The 16,565-nt window shown below is 41.8% G+C and overlaps 1 protein-coding gene across 10 annotated transcripts in view; it reads left to right on the top strand.

The window, feature by feature from the left end:
• DIP2C (disco interacting protein 2 homolog C) overlaps positions 1-15,661 on the top strand; it is a 303,276-nt gene extending 287,615 nt beyond the window's left edge. For all 10 annotated transcript variants that reach the window (XM_072153984.1, XM_072153986.1, XM_072153982.1 and 7 more), the window contains 5 exons: positions 180-237; positions 361-435; positions 3,516-3,690; positions 4,033-4,156; positions 7,525-15,661. In XM_072153984.1, coding sequence (XP_072010085.1) covers positions 180-237; positions 361-435; positions 3,516-3,690; positions 4,033-4,156; positions 7,525-7,777 — 685 coding nt within the window. In that variant the 3' untranslated portion in view covers positions 7,778-15,661. The remainder of the gene's footprint in view (positions 1-179; positions 238-360; positions 436-3,515; positions 3,691-4,032; positions 4,157-7,524) is intronic.
• Positions 15,662-16,565: the final 904 nt, after the last annotated feature.

Below are 16,565 nucleotides of genomic sequence, written 5' to 3'. Positions count from 1 at the left end.
TACATCCATGTGTCCTAACTAGACTTAGCAAGAGGATAGGCAACTCTTGTTTAGTCACGATGATATGGAGTAAATTGTATATTATTGCTGAGTTATACAGAGTTATTTCAATACATGTCCTTTATTGAAATTTAACCTTATTATTTACCTTGAGACCTTTACATTTTTTTGTGTTTCAGAGTCCGTTTGGTAGAGAGAGGATCTCCGCACAGTTTGCCTCTCATGGAGTCAGGAAAAGTACGTTTATTGCAGTTTTACTTTTAATGATATCACATCTCATTCCTTTTTTTAAGTAATCATCTACCTATAGATGTATCTATATTAAATACACATTTTATAGTCTGCTTCTCTCATACACAGATCCTTCCAGGTGTTCGAATAATAATTGCAAATCCAGAAACAAAGGGACCGCTGGGAGACTCGCATCTTGGTGAGGTGAGTCACCTTGTCCCTTGTTCCGATGACTAACGCTCTCATCTAGGTCATAGCTTGATATAAAAGACGTGTTTGATCTAGATGACAAGTTCAGAATAAATAAGTGGTCCGTATTGGGATTGACGTGGTCATAAAGATAAAAGGAATTTGATGAGGTCCAGAACAACTTATGCATAAGACAGTACCACTTATGTCTAAGGATGAATGGTAGCTTAGCCCAGTTCTTCCTCCAAACATTGCGGCAGGGAGACAATATATACGAGGCCACAACTCAAAGGAGAAGTAGAAAATAAACTGTGGAAAATACCCGGCTCATTGCGCACCAGGACCCTGAGACATTCATGGAGTCATCCTCTTCATTCTTCTCCTCCTCCCTTCTAGTTACATAGTTGGCGGTGCTGTTTAAATTGGGCATCGGCCATTTCTAAGTAGTGGGGGCTGCACCCCAGCGTCACTGTCCCCATGCACATACGACAAGATTAGGACTTCACTTCTACGTGCACATGCCCAGTGCCGGATGTAGTCAACTACAACTTAGAACAGAGGGGGAGAATAATTCAGAAGATGACTCATTGGGGGACATTTATCTGGGCTTCTATGCCAGAAAAAAGAAGCCCTGGAATAACTGCAATTACTCTTGACATGCCAGTAATTGGGATTATTATCCTCTCTACACCATCTCCATGCCAAGTGATCATGGAGTGGACAGGAAGCGGTCACTGACAGCAGCATATTGGTCCCGCCTGCCCTGCACCTGAGCACAACCTAGACCATGTAAATGTTCAGCTTAAATGTCCACATGGTTTTCGCAAAGAAATTTAGTTTTGTCCACTTGTGCAGCCACCTGCCGTATACATCAGCAGGCCTCCTCACTGACGTATGATAAATCTCCCCCAATGACTCCTGTGAACCACCCCTATGACTCGGGTTCCTTGTTGACAATGAGCCAAATGTATTTTCAAACTGTATTTTCTACTCAACAGAGAAAAGGACTTTTTGGAGAAAAACTACTTTGTTTTCTGTCTGTTGTAAACTATAGAAACCTTTCACCAGGTTAAGAGGTCAAAATCTGAAGACAGGTTCCCTTTAAAGAAGTTACCCCAGAATCAGCGGAGGCAAGGAAGTGTTAGGCCTAGTGACAAGTGTGAGAACTGCAGTATTTTTTGTTTTTCATTATCAAGATTATAATAATCATAGATCACTTATGGAGGCTCATGTGATTTCTAACTGTCCATGAACAATCGCCCTGCCAGGACCTTATGATAGTATTCAGGAATATAAGATTAAGGTGCTGGCGATTGTTCATGCACAGATAGAGATCACATGACCCTCCATATGCGGCCATTTTATGGACAGGAATGTCTGGCTGATGAGAAAAAAGGCTTCACTTTACATATCAAGAAAGCAGAGCAGTGCTATTAATAGATGTATATTGGTAAATTACCTAATATCCTAACCCCCCCCCCCACACACACACACATTACAAAAAGCATGATATAAAGCGGCCAACCCCTTTAAGAGGGTATTCCAAAATTCCTAAGTGAATCATTTTATCGCTGTTCTCTATGTGGCGTTGTTTCCCCAATTAGCAGTTATTTTTGTGCTTTATGCCATTGTTGCGCATTTTTTCTACATTTTATAATCTTTTTAATTCTTCTCTTCCTCTGCCGTCCAATACATAATATATCTGCAGATCACAAATCAAAGGGACTTCCAACTTACTGCTGTTTATATAAGATATTACATCTCCTTCTGAATCGTGACAGAACGTTAATCAATGGGATTTAGCAATTCCCATGGTTTATGATGTCGCCTTTTCTTGCCTAGGACATGAATGTATCACTTTGCCAGCGTTTAATTCCATACGATTAACTCGCATCTGAAGTATTTTCTCTATTAAGATAATGACTTTCTTGACGGGATATTCTTTTTTTTATATATTAAGCTTTATAGGATCATTGTAAATCATTCAGAGACTAAAATAAAGATTTTTATCACTGAATAATAGTCACAAGCTTTAGCACCGATACTGGAATATATGATCAGTGATATCAGGGATTGACTCTAACAGTCACATGACCATTAGGAAAACCTTTTCTGAAGTTGATGTAGCGTGGAATCGTCTCTTCTATGGTTATTTTTGCATTCAGAAGCCATGTGAGATGTAGAATTTTCTTATTGGTGACTAGACCTGCAGATATAACACAGGTTATGATAGTATTGGTGAGGGTCCACGAGAATGGGACCCCTGTTATCAGGAGAATCGGATCCCCATTCTCACTAATGGGTGGAGAGGCAGGTCGAGCATGTATCATTCAGTAGTACGGGAGTGCCGGAAATTACTGCTGCTATACTATGATGTAATTAGCCGGCAACAAGCCACGTCATAGCGTGTGTGCGGGAAGAAAGCATAGGCATGCCTCTGCCCATGCTGCCGGGGGGCCAGAACTGGGGGGCTTTGCTGCTGGATATTGTGTCAAAAAGGAGGCTCTGCTTCTGGACATTGTGTCAGGAAGGGGGTAATAGTGCTGGACATTGTGTCAGGAAGGGGGGCTCTGCTGCTGGACATTGTGTCATTAACGGGAGACTGTAATCACCCCCTGTCGCCCTCTTCTGCCTAATCTCATCTCCCCTCAGTTCCACCTTCCTGGCAGTGCGGGCATAGGCTTGTCTTTGCTCTCTTTCCGTGGACACACTATAATGTGGCGTGTCGCCACCTGATTACGTCATAGTAATCAGAAGAGGGGCTCTGCTGCTGGACATTGGGTCAGTAAGGGGGCTGTAGTTCTGGACATTGGGTCAGTAAGGGGGCTGTAGTTCTGGACATTGGGTCAGTAAGGGGGCTGTAGTTCTGGACATTGGGTCAGTAAGGGGGCTTTGCTGGACATTGTATCATTAAAGGGGTGCTCTGCTTCTGGACATTTTGTTAAAGAGTAGTTGCTGCATTTCTCACCCTAGGCTTATAATCAAATCAAAAAGTTTTCCCAGCTTTTTGTAGCAAAATTAGGTAGCTTGGCTTATACTTGAGTGTATAACTTGAGTTATAAAAGTTGACCTTTTTTACTATTTGTGTTTTGTAGATTTGGGTTCACAGCGCTCACAATGCCAGTGGCTACTTCACAATTTATGGAGATGAGTCCCTGCAGTCCGATCACTTCAGTTCCAGGCTTAGCTTTGGAGACACGCAAACTGTCTGGGCACGAACAGGTTACCTGGGATTCTTAAGAAGAACAGAACTAACAGATGCAAATGGCGGTAAGATAGAGAATATAACCTTACACGATTTATAACGCACAAACCTCACTTCTCCCTAATCGCCAGATGAGGAGATCAGGGTTATAGGAGCTGGTGTGCCCAAATCCCTTTTACCATTCGTGTCATGGAAATGAAACGTGGTGTCCATGCCACTGCATGACATCTCAATGGTGGAACCCATTAATTAGACACTGATTTACTATCTTCAATATTTAGTTGCAGTTCCACCATAACTGACTCCCCTAACTGTACATATAAATGACAAAACAAGTTTTGAGGATTTTTATTATGCCTTGCCTAATGGTTGACAGTCTCTAAAAAGTTTGTTTTGGCTCTGTATAGAACGACATGATGCTCTTTATGTGGTTGGAGCCCTGGATGAAGCAATGGAGCTACGAGGGATGAGATATCACCCAATCGATATAGAAACATCTGTCATCAGAGCCCACAAGAGTGTTACAGAATGGTAATGTCTTTCTTCTTTTAATTCAGATCTTGTATATAGTCTCCAGCAACACGATGGAATAAAATGCTGCCGTCTTATAATCAATTAACTTAATTCATCGAAATCAAACAAAATCTAAAAGAATTACAGGCAGTCCCCGACTTTAGAACATGTGGCCCCATTGGACCTCTGGTGAAGTTGTATGGATGCTGGGAATTTACAGAACTTAGGCTCCAGGTGTCCAAAATGAAACTTTATCTTTAGTCCCACAACATACAAAAATTTAGAATATATATATATATATATATATATATATAATGTCCCCCATACACTTCTATGGGCTCACAGCCCTGTACGGGAGCGGTACGGTGCAGTAAATGTGCGGCACTGTACCACTACGTAGCCCATAGAAAGATAGGACATGTCCTATCCTTCTACGGAATATGGCGCCGTGCGCTGTATACTCCTATGGAGAGGGCCGGGGGTGAGCTGCTCTCACCCCATGCTCCTCTCTGCAGCGCCGATGTATGCCCGCATTACTACGGTACGGCGGCCATAAATCGCCTGACTGTTGCCTAACACCTCCAAAATATATACCTGTTCCCGCTTACATATAAATTAAATTTAAGAATACACCAATCCCTAGCCCTGGGATTGCCTATACTGTATATTGTAAAACTATAGCATTTTCTGACACAGTTTTACTTCTGGGTGAGGAGACTTCATACTGTCTGTATGTATGATCGTCCTATAAAAACAACCAAGACAACTCACAGGCTCTGAGTTGTGGGAATATTACTTTACCCAAAAATTCTCCCTACTGATTTCCCATTCCTCTAAGGCAGGGGTCAGGAACCTTTTTGGCTGAGAGAGCCGTGAACACCACATATTTTAAACTGTAATTCTGTGAGAGCCATACAATATGCAAATTCCCCCCAGTAGATAGGTAGCCACGGCACATGTCCCCCAGTAGATAGGTAGCCACAGCACTTCCCCCTCTAGTAGATAGGTAGCCCAAGTACATGGCCCACCAGTAGATAGGTAGCCACAGCACATGCCCCCCAGTAGATAGGTAACAGCAGAACATGGCCTCCAGTAAATGGGCAGCCAAAGCACCTGCCCCTCACTAGATAGGTAGCCACATCACATGGGGTCCAGTAACTAGGTAGGCCCAGCACATGCCGCCCAGTAGATAGCTAGCCCCAGTACATGTCCCCAGTAGATAGCTAGCCCCAGTACATGCCCCCAGTAGATAGGTAGCCACATCACATAACCCCCAGTAAATAGGTAGCCACGGCACATGCACCCCAGTAGATAGGTAGCCTCAGTACATGTTCCCAGTAGATATGTAGCCCCAGCACATGCACCCAAATAGACAGATAGCCCCAGCACATGACCCATAGTAGATAGGTAGCCACACCACATGCACCCCCCCCCCCAGTATATTAGTAATCACGGCACATGCCTCATAGTAGATAGGTAGCAACACCACATGCCCCCCCCCAGTATATTAGTAATCACGGCACATGCCTCATAGTAGATAGGTAGCACCATTGCATGCCTGCTAGTAAATAGGTAGCCACAGCACATGCCTCCCAGTAGATAGGTAGCCACAGCACATGCCCCCCCCCAGTATATTAATAATCATGTCACATGCCCCATAGTAGATAGGTAGCAGAATTGCATGCCTGCTAGTAAATAGGTAGCCACAGCCCATGCATCCCAGTAGATAGGTAGTCCCAGCACATGCCTCCCAGTAGATAGGTAGCCACAGCACATGACCCCAGTAGATAGGTAGCCACATCACATTGACCCCAGTAGATAGGTAGCCACAGCACATGCCTGCCAGTAGATAGGTACCCTCAGTACATGCTCCCCAGTAGATAGGTAGTCATAGCACATTCCTCCAGTAGATAGTTAGCCCCAGCAAATGCCCTTAGTAGAAAGGTAGTCACAGCACATGACCCCCCAGTAGAAAGGTAGACAAAGCACATGCTCCCCAGTGTATAGGTATACACAGCACATGCTCCCCAGTGTATAGGTAGCCACAGCACATGCCCCCATTAGATAGGTAGCCAGAGCAAATATCCCCCAATAGACAGGTAGCCCCATCACATGCCCCCAGGACCCAGTAGATAGGTAGTGGCAGCACATACCCGCCCCCAGTAGATAGGTAGTCGCAACAAATAAAAAGGGAATACTCACCTACCTGTCTCCTTTCAGTGGCTTCTCATCACTCCAACACTCTTCTCTATGACCCAGGCGCCACTGCCATCATTGCTTCGGCAATTGGGCCTGGGTCATACAGTGGAGTGGATGCTGCTCTACTCTATGACACAGGCGCGGTCACCTAAGCAACGGTGCGGCGATGGTGCCTGGGTCACACTAAGGATGCAGGCAGTGGTAACATCCCGGCCTGCATCCAGTGATCATCGCTGTGTTTGTCTTACATGTACACACTGGCGATTGCTATTAATCAGTGATTTGTCTGAGAGCCAGATGCAGCCATCGAAAGAGCCACATATGGCTCCCGAGCCATAGGTTCCCTACCCCTGCTCTAAGGCTACATTCACACTACAGTATGGGGGACGTATATACGGCCGGCGTATATGCGGCCGATATACGTCCCCCATACACTTCTATGGGCTCACGGCGCCCTATGGGAGCGGTACGGTGCAGCACACGTGTGGCACCATACCGCTCCGTAGCCCGGGGAAAGATAGGACACGTCCTATCTTTTCCCATATTACGGCGCCACAGCCATATATCGCTATGGAGAGGGGCGGGGGTGAGCTGTGCTCACCTCCTCCCCCTCTCCCCGCGCTGCCGTGTGCCCGCCGTGCTACGGTGCGGCGGGCTCACGGCAGTGTGCATGTAGCCTAAGGCAGTGGTGACGAATCTATGACAAGGGTCCCAGAGGTAGCACTCAGAGCCCTCTCAGTGGGCACATAGTCTCTAAAAGGTTTGCCACCTCTGCTATAAGGGATTGTAAATAAATGTAAGCTGAACTTGCTGATTTCAAGTGAGTGAGACAGCATCTACTGTGTGTGGTGGTGGTCCATTTCTCCCCAACTATACATTTCTAAAAGGGGTTGGCCGACTTCCTAATTATTTTTTTTTTACAATCGGTCCCAGGTGGTATAAATATACTGTATCAAAGACCTCATACTTACTGGTCCTTGCATCTGGTCGAGTACAGCTTCTCCTGTCATCACCAGCCTCTGTTGTTGTACCGAGGCTAAGCAATGACGTTGCATTGATCTGTAGGTACCTGGGGCCAATGGTGAAAAAAAAATCTATTTATCTCCTTTTAACGTAAATAAACTACTGCCATAGGTATCATTATTTCAGAAATGATTCTTAATCCAACTTTTTTTCTCCCCTACCAGTGCTGTGTTTACCTGGACAAACTTGTTGGTCGTTGTGGTAGAACTTGATGGCTCTGAACAAGAAGCTTTGGATCTGGTACCACTAGTTACCAATGTGATTTTGGAGGAACATTACCTTATTGTAGGCGTGGTTGTAGTGGTGGACATTGGTGTCATTCCTATCAACTCCCGTGGAGAGAAACAGCGTATGCACCTACGAGATGGGTTTTTGGCAGATCAGCTGGACCCCATATATGTGGCCTACAACATGTAGTCTTGTAATTTTAAAAAGGCTTCCATGGACTTCACAATAGATGTATAAATTTTTTGTGTCCACTAAAAAAAAAAAAAACCTACAAAAAAAGGAATTACCAACTTGCAAATAGGGGATTTAACCTTTGTTCAGAATGGATCAGTTTTTTGTCATTTTAACGTTCCAATTTCTCAAAATTGGGCAGACAGAATGTGAAATGTGCTTTTTGTTTTTACCACTACATTTTAGCACCAATAGACTTTTTTTAAGGTACTTTGCTGCCTCAGTTGAACGGGCTGAGAACTCTACAGGTCTCCATTGTATGAAGACCTTGTGTGACCCTCGGCTTTTTTATTATTATTTTTAAATGCCAGTTTTGCAAAAGAAAAAAAAAGTTTTTTGTCTTTTTCTTTTGTTGTTGTTGTTGCTAGCCCTACCCCAGTGTTCTCATAACGTAGCTACGTACTTTACAAAGGATTATTTTTAAATGGAACGAAATGGGCTGAAAAAGTTTCACGTTGACAGGATTGTTACAGGGTTCACATCTTTGTGTCGGAGACAATTGGATCCAGTCCTGTTCTATACGGATTAAAAAAACGGTACGAACACAGTACAGAAAAAAAAAATCCAATTTCATAGTGACACACCAAGGATCAAAATCATAGTTTTAGCTTTTTTTGGGGGTACTGGATTGAAGCCAAAGTTTGTAAGCTGCTAATCTGTCCAGTGTTTTAACCCCTTAATATCAGAGTGGATTTTTTTTTTATTATTATTATTTTTATTTCTCCATCTGATACAGCAAGAAGAAAGGTTATTGGCTGCAAACCCAACGTGGTCTTGGTTGGGTCCTATCGCAACCAAAAACAAACTACTGTAGAAAGTTTATTAAATGTTTTTGACTCCTCGGAGGCTTACGAATGACGGATTTGAGGTTATGGATCGTAACCTCGCAATCTGATTTCTGCTGCCGCGAGATGGTCTGCATAGCAATTCCTGAGTAAGCACACAAATGAAAAAAATTGCTGTTCATCTCAGATTGAGAGTAATATATCTAGTAAACATAGTACGCATTAGGTGGACTTTGGCAAGTCTCTTTGTACTGAACTAAAAAGATAAAATAAGTTAACTCTCCATATGTAATTATGTATAAAATGTTTAATTTATTTTGATCTCTTTAGAAGTATAAAAAGGTAAAAAAAAAAAAAAACGGCATTCAAGAAAAGTCGAGTTCTTGTAATGTTTGCTAATATAAAAAAAAAAAAGCGTTGTATTATCTTGAGTGGATAGTATCACATCAAATATATATATATGAAATTATAAATTCACTAATGGGTTATGCGGGAAGGGATATATTTTAATGTTTACGATGCAGTACGTGTCACTTGCATGGTGTCTCCCACTGTATATAACTGGGTGTTCTTCACAATTCTTTGTTCAGAAACTGCAATCGTGGATTGCCTGTGTTCCCGTATACGAGATTTACTCTAGATACCAGCAAGTGGATTTTTACACGCCATCCTTTAGATGGTGTACGAAACGTATGTCTGATATGCACTATCATTTTTTTTTCTTTCCTTTTCTCCTAGAGAAGCAACAGTAGATACAATTGTAGAATGTGTGTGCTGATCGGAGGATGCATTTGACTTAAGTGTAAAAAAAAAATTCATGTTGGGGAATGACGCGGTTTTCAAAAAATTCATAGTTGTATCACGATCATCCTCATGAACCTTGTTCCCAAATGTGCTGCCTCGCATCATCCATGGGCATTCAATATTGTCTACGGTGTAATGATAATTGGATTTCTAATTTAGGCAACTTTTTATGACGACCCAAATTTTGAAGCCCTGTGAATTTCGAATTAAAAGCCACCTACCTATGAGAAGGCATCATCCATGGTTATTTGTGTGTGATACATGGAGATTCCATCCATCCTTTGTACATCTGTCTCCAACAAATCACATCATTGCTGCTACATTCTAAGATTCGTGTCACGTTCTTAAGTTGTGTCTAAAAAACTTGACAGACAACGGCTGACAATACAGAAAATCTTCAGACAGGGTAACATTAAAATAAATTCAAACTTAAGATCCGTTCATTTAGTTTCAAGAAAATTTGTGACTGCAGGCAATGGAAGGAAACTTATTTCCGATTCAACTTGGCTCCTCCCATCACCTCTGGGGTCTGTTGGTGTATAGAGGCTCAGTGGTGACATCACTTCGACAGAGCCCACTTGCTACTGGTGATGTCTAAAGCAACATCACAGCTAAGTTGTGGAATATCACTTGGTAAATTTGTACATGTCATATAACAAGCCATTCACTATGGGTCAACCCTCTCCTCCTCTATAAGATACCTTTGGTTTCGGCTCTATTCCCCTGTGGACACTGAAATTTACAAAAAGTTACAGTAGTACCGAACTCCAGCAGACTATAGAAGCTATGATGGCTATGATGTCCTTATACCTAGTAAAACATGTAGTATCTTGTATTTAGACTGTGTTCTCTGTTCTGTTAAATAAAGGCAGTTTCCCTATATGGAAAAAAGTTGTTAACGTAAACAAAGACAGTAAGCGCTATTAATTCAATTAGTGCAAATAGATTTCTGGCACATTGTCAGGATCATGGAGTTGTTTAAGGTTGAAAGGTTCTGCTTCTTTCATACTTTGTTGCTGGCTTTGACCAGTGTGTATAAGCAATATTCAGAGAGCTCCCCCTAGTGGTGGCCTCAGACAGAGGGAATATTATCACTGGACTCTGTCTGTGCCTGTAGTAAGAATTTGGGGCCCTGTATTTAAAAAAAAAAATCAGAGCTTTATCGATTAAAAAATCTAGACAATTATTAACTTGCTTAGAATTTTGGATCTTAGTAGATTTATAAATGGTGCTCAATGGTGGATATTCACTTTAAACCTCAAGAGGGGTGGCACCGGATGCATATATGCAATGACACAGAGAGATAGAATGACAAGGTATGAGGAACTAGGGCTTTTAGCTTACTGTCGGAGTGCCATACACCTTCACCATGCCGCGCAGAGCAGATTATACAGGACCACTTTTGAAGTAGACCAAGAACAGTCTACGGTGAGGAGATTTTATTTTCCTATTGGAAGCTATGAGGTAATTGGGCCTAAAACAGGAAAAAGTTATTCAAATATGCTGCTTTTTTGGATTGTTTTTAAAGATAGTGAAGGCATACCCAATGTAGAGCGGTAAGGTTTTAAAGAAACAGCACACCTCCGTTCATTGAATAAGGACAACATGCACAGTCTGTAGCTTTTTTTCCAAACCCAGACTACTACTTACAGTTCCCCAACTGTTCTGTCACTGATGATTGAGAAAGGACCTCCCAATCCTTCTAGCCAGTTACTGATTGTAGTGGGTCACCATCATAGTCACTGCAATACCATCGCTGAACCAAGGTGAAAAGAGCTTCGAAGGAGCATCTAGTGTTGAGAACAGGGCAATGGGGGGATCTGTGAGGTAAGTATGTAAGTATTTTTTTATAGTGTGGTGGGTCATTTATTTCAACTGACATCCTTTAAGGCACCTTGATTACGGTGATCCCTTTGGTTAGTTTCTCATCTATTGGCATACTTTGTTCCTCTTGAAGGCACAGTTGTAAAGTAGGGGTCTAATAGATCAGATGATGAGTTGGATTATTCTGGCATCACATCAAAGCTAAATCCTTCACCCTGAAGTAACTAAGAGACCAGACAGTTGGGATCCCGCCCACATTGTTACTTGTACTGCAGGCATCCCCTTGGAGGTCCTTAGTCTCCTTGAGACCATTGCTCCATGACTGAAAGTAGTTTACCCCACCATACAAATGTAGAAGAGCTGTTCACTCACATGAGTGAAGCTTCCTGACTCACCATTCATTGTTAAAGTGCAGAGTAAGAATAGTGTTCAGGCCTAGTACATGTTCCAAGAAATCGGAAGAATTATTGACCGTTGTCTCCCAGTGGAACATTATTTTATCTGTAGTTAAAATTTAGATTATCTGGTAAATTACTGTAAAGGGAAGAGTCTATTTGTGTCTATAAAACATGTATTATATGAGTTGTTTTATTTTTTTACTTTTTTAATTTCTCTACCTATTCAATAGATACTCTGTGTGCAGAGATCATGAAATGGGGATAATTAAAGCTTAACTAAATTTTTAAAGTGATTAATTGAATAAATAATTATTGCAGGTGATAGTGAAGCAGATTACATAGTTTACAATTAACTGTGCCTTTTTTACTTCTTCTTTCTCCGGTAGTGAGCTGTGTATGTGAAGTCCTGCACACAGCGTAGATAAAAGAGTCTTGATGATTCAGCTCTCTGAGGAGATCAGACTATCCAGTGACCGTCTGTAAAGAGATAACTCATTAGACAGTTTATCAGGTTCCTTTATCTCTCCGCTGTCAGTGGACACAGGACTGAAGGCGGATTTACACAAACTGCTTAAATAAGGAAGAAAGGCAGGGGAAAAGAAAGGGCACAGGAACAGATTTCTATAATAAAGTATATTACAAAATTTACTATTATCTGCACCATTCATTATGCAATTTTGTTAAAAGCTTAGTTAAACTTTAATTTGTATCCTCACTGACATAACCTCTACCTCTACCCATAAGGCCCCATGTAGAATCAGGTCGAGGGATCTGTATGGTTATTCACTCCCATATATCTTTACTCTATTATTTTATGTGTTTTAAACAATTGGCACATAGGTTTGTCTAAAAGTGTCTGAAATCTGCAGCAAATCTTCCTCAAAATCCAAACATAAGACTTGTAGATTTTGAGGCAGGGTTTTTATTATGTATATTTCTGGTTATGTTGGCGGACTATGCATTATATTACAATTTAATCTCATCCACTTAAATGGGTATAATGTAATATCAGAAATACCCAGGGTCAAAAATAACTCAGTTTCTGAAAATAGAAATGTGACCTTTTGCTGGTAATTATTATATGGATTTGCTTTTACATATCAAAATAGTGCCACAAGGGCTGGATTACATGTACTGTGGGCCCCCAATTAATTACATTTTTATATATTTAAATACTTCATAAAGTAAAATTAATAATTCAGAGAAGAAGGCTGCCACAGAACCTCTACATAACACACATCAGCTGCTGCAGAACCTCTACTTACACACATCAGCTGCCTCAAAATCTTTACATACACACCTCAGCTGCCACAGAATCTTTTAATGCACACCACAGCGGCAGCAGAACTTCTTTATACACACTATCAGACACTGATATTGCTGATAATTTGAGGCAGGCAGGATGGTGGGGGCCCCAGGGCCGAAGCCCCTGATGCCCTTTATATAATCCGGCCCTGAGTGCCACTATTTTCTAATGTGTCCAGGATGAGTGCTGCAGTCCAAAGTAATGAATTTACAGGGTCACTAATGCACGCCACAGCTTCAGCAGAACTTCTTTATACACACAATCGGACACTGATATTGCTGATAATTTGAGGCAGGCAGGATGGTGGGGGCCTCAGGGCTCAAGCCCCTGATGCCCTTTATATAATCCGTCCCTGAGTGCCACCATTTTCTAATGTGGCCAGATTGAGTGCTGCAGTCCAAAGTAATGAATTTACAGGGTCACTGGATTTAATATAATCCCATAGATGCTTTATTCTATATATATTTTATTATATATTCCTTTCCAAAAGGAAATTTTAATTTATTACTAGTCTGGTTTTTTTTTCTGTAAGAATGGACGGAGCTAGGATTCTAATTCTTTCGCTTTTATCACTGGCCGCAGTGTATAACCACATAGATTAATGAAAGCAGAATACCCTGATCACTGTAGATAAGTTAATTCCTTAAAAATTACAATTTGAATCAGAATTATTTAACAGATCTTTAATGGTACGTTTGCCCTCTGCATATTTCTTGCAGAAATTTCTACATCTACCCAAAACCACTGCTTGGGACTTTGAATAATCCATCGTCCTTCTACAGACCCAATCCTTCTCTTGTTCGAAACAGATTTTTTCAGCCCCAGAAATTTCTGCAACAAATCTGATGTGTGTGAATATACCCTTATAAGCAAAGAACACAAACTACAATTCTTAAGATAAAAAAATTATTTCACAAATGTAATAAGCACATTTCAGCATATATTTAAATAGCCTGGATAAACATCCCGTAATATATTGTGAAATTAAGGGATTTTTCAAAATGTGCATTATAACCCCTATTTATAAAATAGTATCAAAAGTTTCTAGTTAGATGCTCATCTCTTGATCAGGGTAGAAAACGGTTACACAGAGCGCCTCTCGTGCTGGAGGACCTGACCATCGTTGTCCATTTTTTTGAATTTGTGTCCTGCTTACTTATTTATCCTCCAAAGTGTCTTATGGTCTTATCACACTGGGTTTTGCAATCTATTTCAGAGTTATATGTCAGGAGGATAGGCGTAACTTGAAGCTATAGTATTAGTCGTCTCATATCGGAAAGTGACACCTTATGGCCCCCATAAGACTTTTGGACCCAGTTGTGACCGCACCCCCCCAAGTTACGCCCCTGGGAGGATCTCTAATTGTGTTCTTACAGAGACATCTGCTGCCCGTAGGCCCCAGATGTGCAAGATTTTTTTTTTAGTTTTTTACTAGATTTTAGTCTGCTGTATTATTCCATACAGCAAAAAGAAAAAGTATATTGGTGTAAAATGACCCAAAGGAGGACAATCTCTTTATGTCTATCTGGGCTGATGGGTAGGCCTACACTTGTGCCGGTAGTACAGTGTGAATGAACCCTAACTAAGGCCGGTTGTACATGAGCAAGTTTGTTCTGACAAAATCACCCTGTAAGACTGTGGCACTTACCAGCCCAAATGAAGAACTGCTGAACTGAAGGGATGCTTAGATCCGTTCTGCTCTTCTACTTTCGGGAAGTAAATCTGGCAGACACACGGAGCGAGTTTATTGGAACAAATTCACTTGTGTACAATGGGCCTACTGCAGAAATGAGGCAGCCGTTTTATGTCATTCCATAATTAGAAGAATTTTCTGTGACTACTTCATCACAAGTTGGAATCACTTTGAATCATTGCCACCAGTCATCATAGTCTTCATCGGCTTGTCAACTTTGAATAGACGATTGTGGTGTTTGTGACCGTAAAACGATTCTTGTGGTTAAAACTATTGAACACACTTTACAAGGAAGCAGTACTGACCTGTTGAGCTCCTCACGGTCAAGTGGACTCAAAATGCCAGCATCTGACCTCAGGTATTAGATGGCCAGGAGCAGCGATGACTTCGCTTAGGAGGGACGTCAACCAACGATGTAGTAAAGACAGAAACATGTAGCACTATCTGCCTGCAAATCGGAAATGTATAGTAATAGTTACCGGATCTTTGTGTATTGTGCCCATCGTACATGGCACGTGACTGCCCTCTCTGGTGCTGGCAAGGTTAAGAAACAGCAATAAAGGAAGATTCTGTATTAGAATGCGTACTGTAGATATACCATTCCTGGGATCTTGTAATGTCTGTCTTGTGACCTTTTGTGCTTTTTTTTTGGAAATCTGATGTGGGTAGACCGAGAGGAGAGTGCCGATAAACCCATACACTCAACACACAGTCCAACAGATTCCTCATGGTGCTTGTTTTATGATCTATTTAATTCTGCTTGACACTTTACCCCAGGGAGAGACCGTCCCTGTCTATCAGTTGAATGTTAGCAGAAGCGTTACTTCATGGAGTGGTGACTGGTTTGAGAAAAGGTCATTTACTCAGCCAATCACAGCTGAACCGATACAAACTGAATTAAAAAAAATTTTTATGTGCAAAAGACAGCAACCTTCTTGTTTGTTAAACCACCAGTACGCTTTGTACATCTGTGATAACGCCTGTTTTATATTCAAATGAACAAATAAAAGCTTTTATTTTTGTTGCTCTGAATCTCTGCTCCACTTGTCTTATTTCTTATCACCCCTCCTCTCTCCATACACAAGTACAATGCACTCCGATGGCGGCCATATGCTATCTGCCGCTCTACAGCTAGCACATGCAAAGGGCCATAGTCTGAAAGAAACACCAGGTCTTGTCATGAGAAGGCCGAAAAACTCAAAAGGCTCTGAGGCTACTTTTCTGTAGTCTACATCTTGGTGAGAGATTGTTGATGGCTTGACTAAGGGAAACCCAAAATATTTGATGGCCTTTGAGAGGGGGCATATTAGTGGACTGAGAGAAAAAGGGTTGCTAGAAATCTAGGCCGTTCCTGCCTACCCCTCAGTTGGTCTTGGGAGTTAAGTGAGGACAGGCACACATCCATGCCGGCTCCAGCAAAGAGCTAATGCTGTGAGCTGCAGTGAGATTTCTTGCATATGGAGGTAAGGGGAGTGAGAGAAGAGGCAGGGGAGGAGTATTATGGAAAACATGTAATAGCCAGACCCCAGGGGGCTCTGGTGACACCCCACAAAGCACTTGCAAGTAGTTTACATAAGCAGAGCTACTAATAAACATATATTTCCATTGTGATCTACACTACAGCGATAATGGTTAAAGGGAACTTGTCTCCAGGGACCTAATTTTCACTCAAGACAGGTTGCAGAAGCCCATGACAGCTGCATTGCAAATATACCTTTCTGCATTTGCATTACAATATAACTGTGTGTTATAACTTATCTTGCGTGTAGTCCCAGGGGTTGGGCTTTGGTTTGGATGCATTTCAAAAAACAACATGCGACTTGTCTGTGCTGCTCACTCCTCAGCTCTCAGCCCCCATCTTTGTGCTCCTGTACAGCTCCTCCCTCCCTTACTGATGTCAGATCACCAAGCTATGACCTCTGTGTAGGAACCAGAG

The sequence above is a fragment of the Engystomops pustulosus genome, chromosome 5 (assembly GCF_040894005.1).
Source record: "Engystomops pustulosus chromosome 5, aEngPut4.maternal, whole genome shotgun sequence".
NCBI classification, from domain to species: Eukaryota; Metazoa; Chordata; class Amphibia; order Anura; family Leptodactylidae; genus Engystomops; species Engystomops pustulosus.
This window is presented reverse-complemented; position numbering and strand designations above follow the sequence as displayed.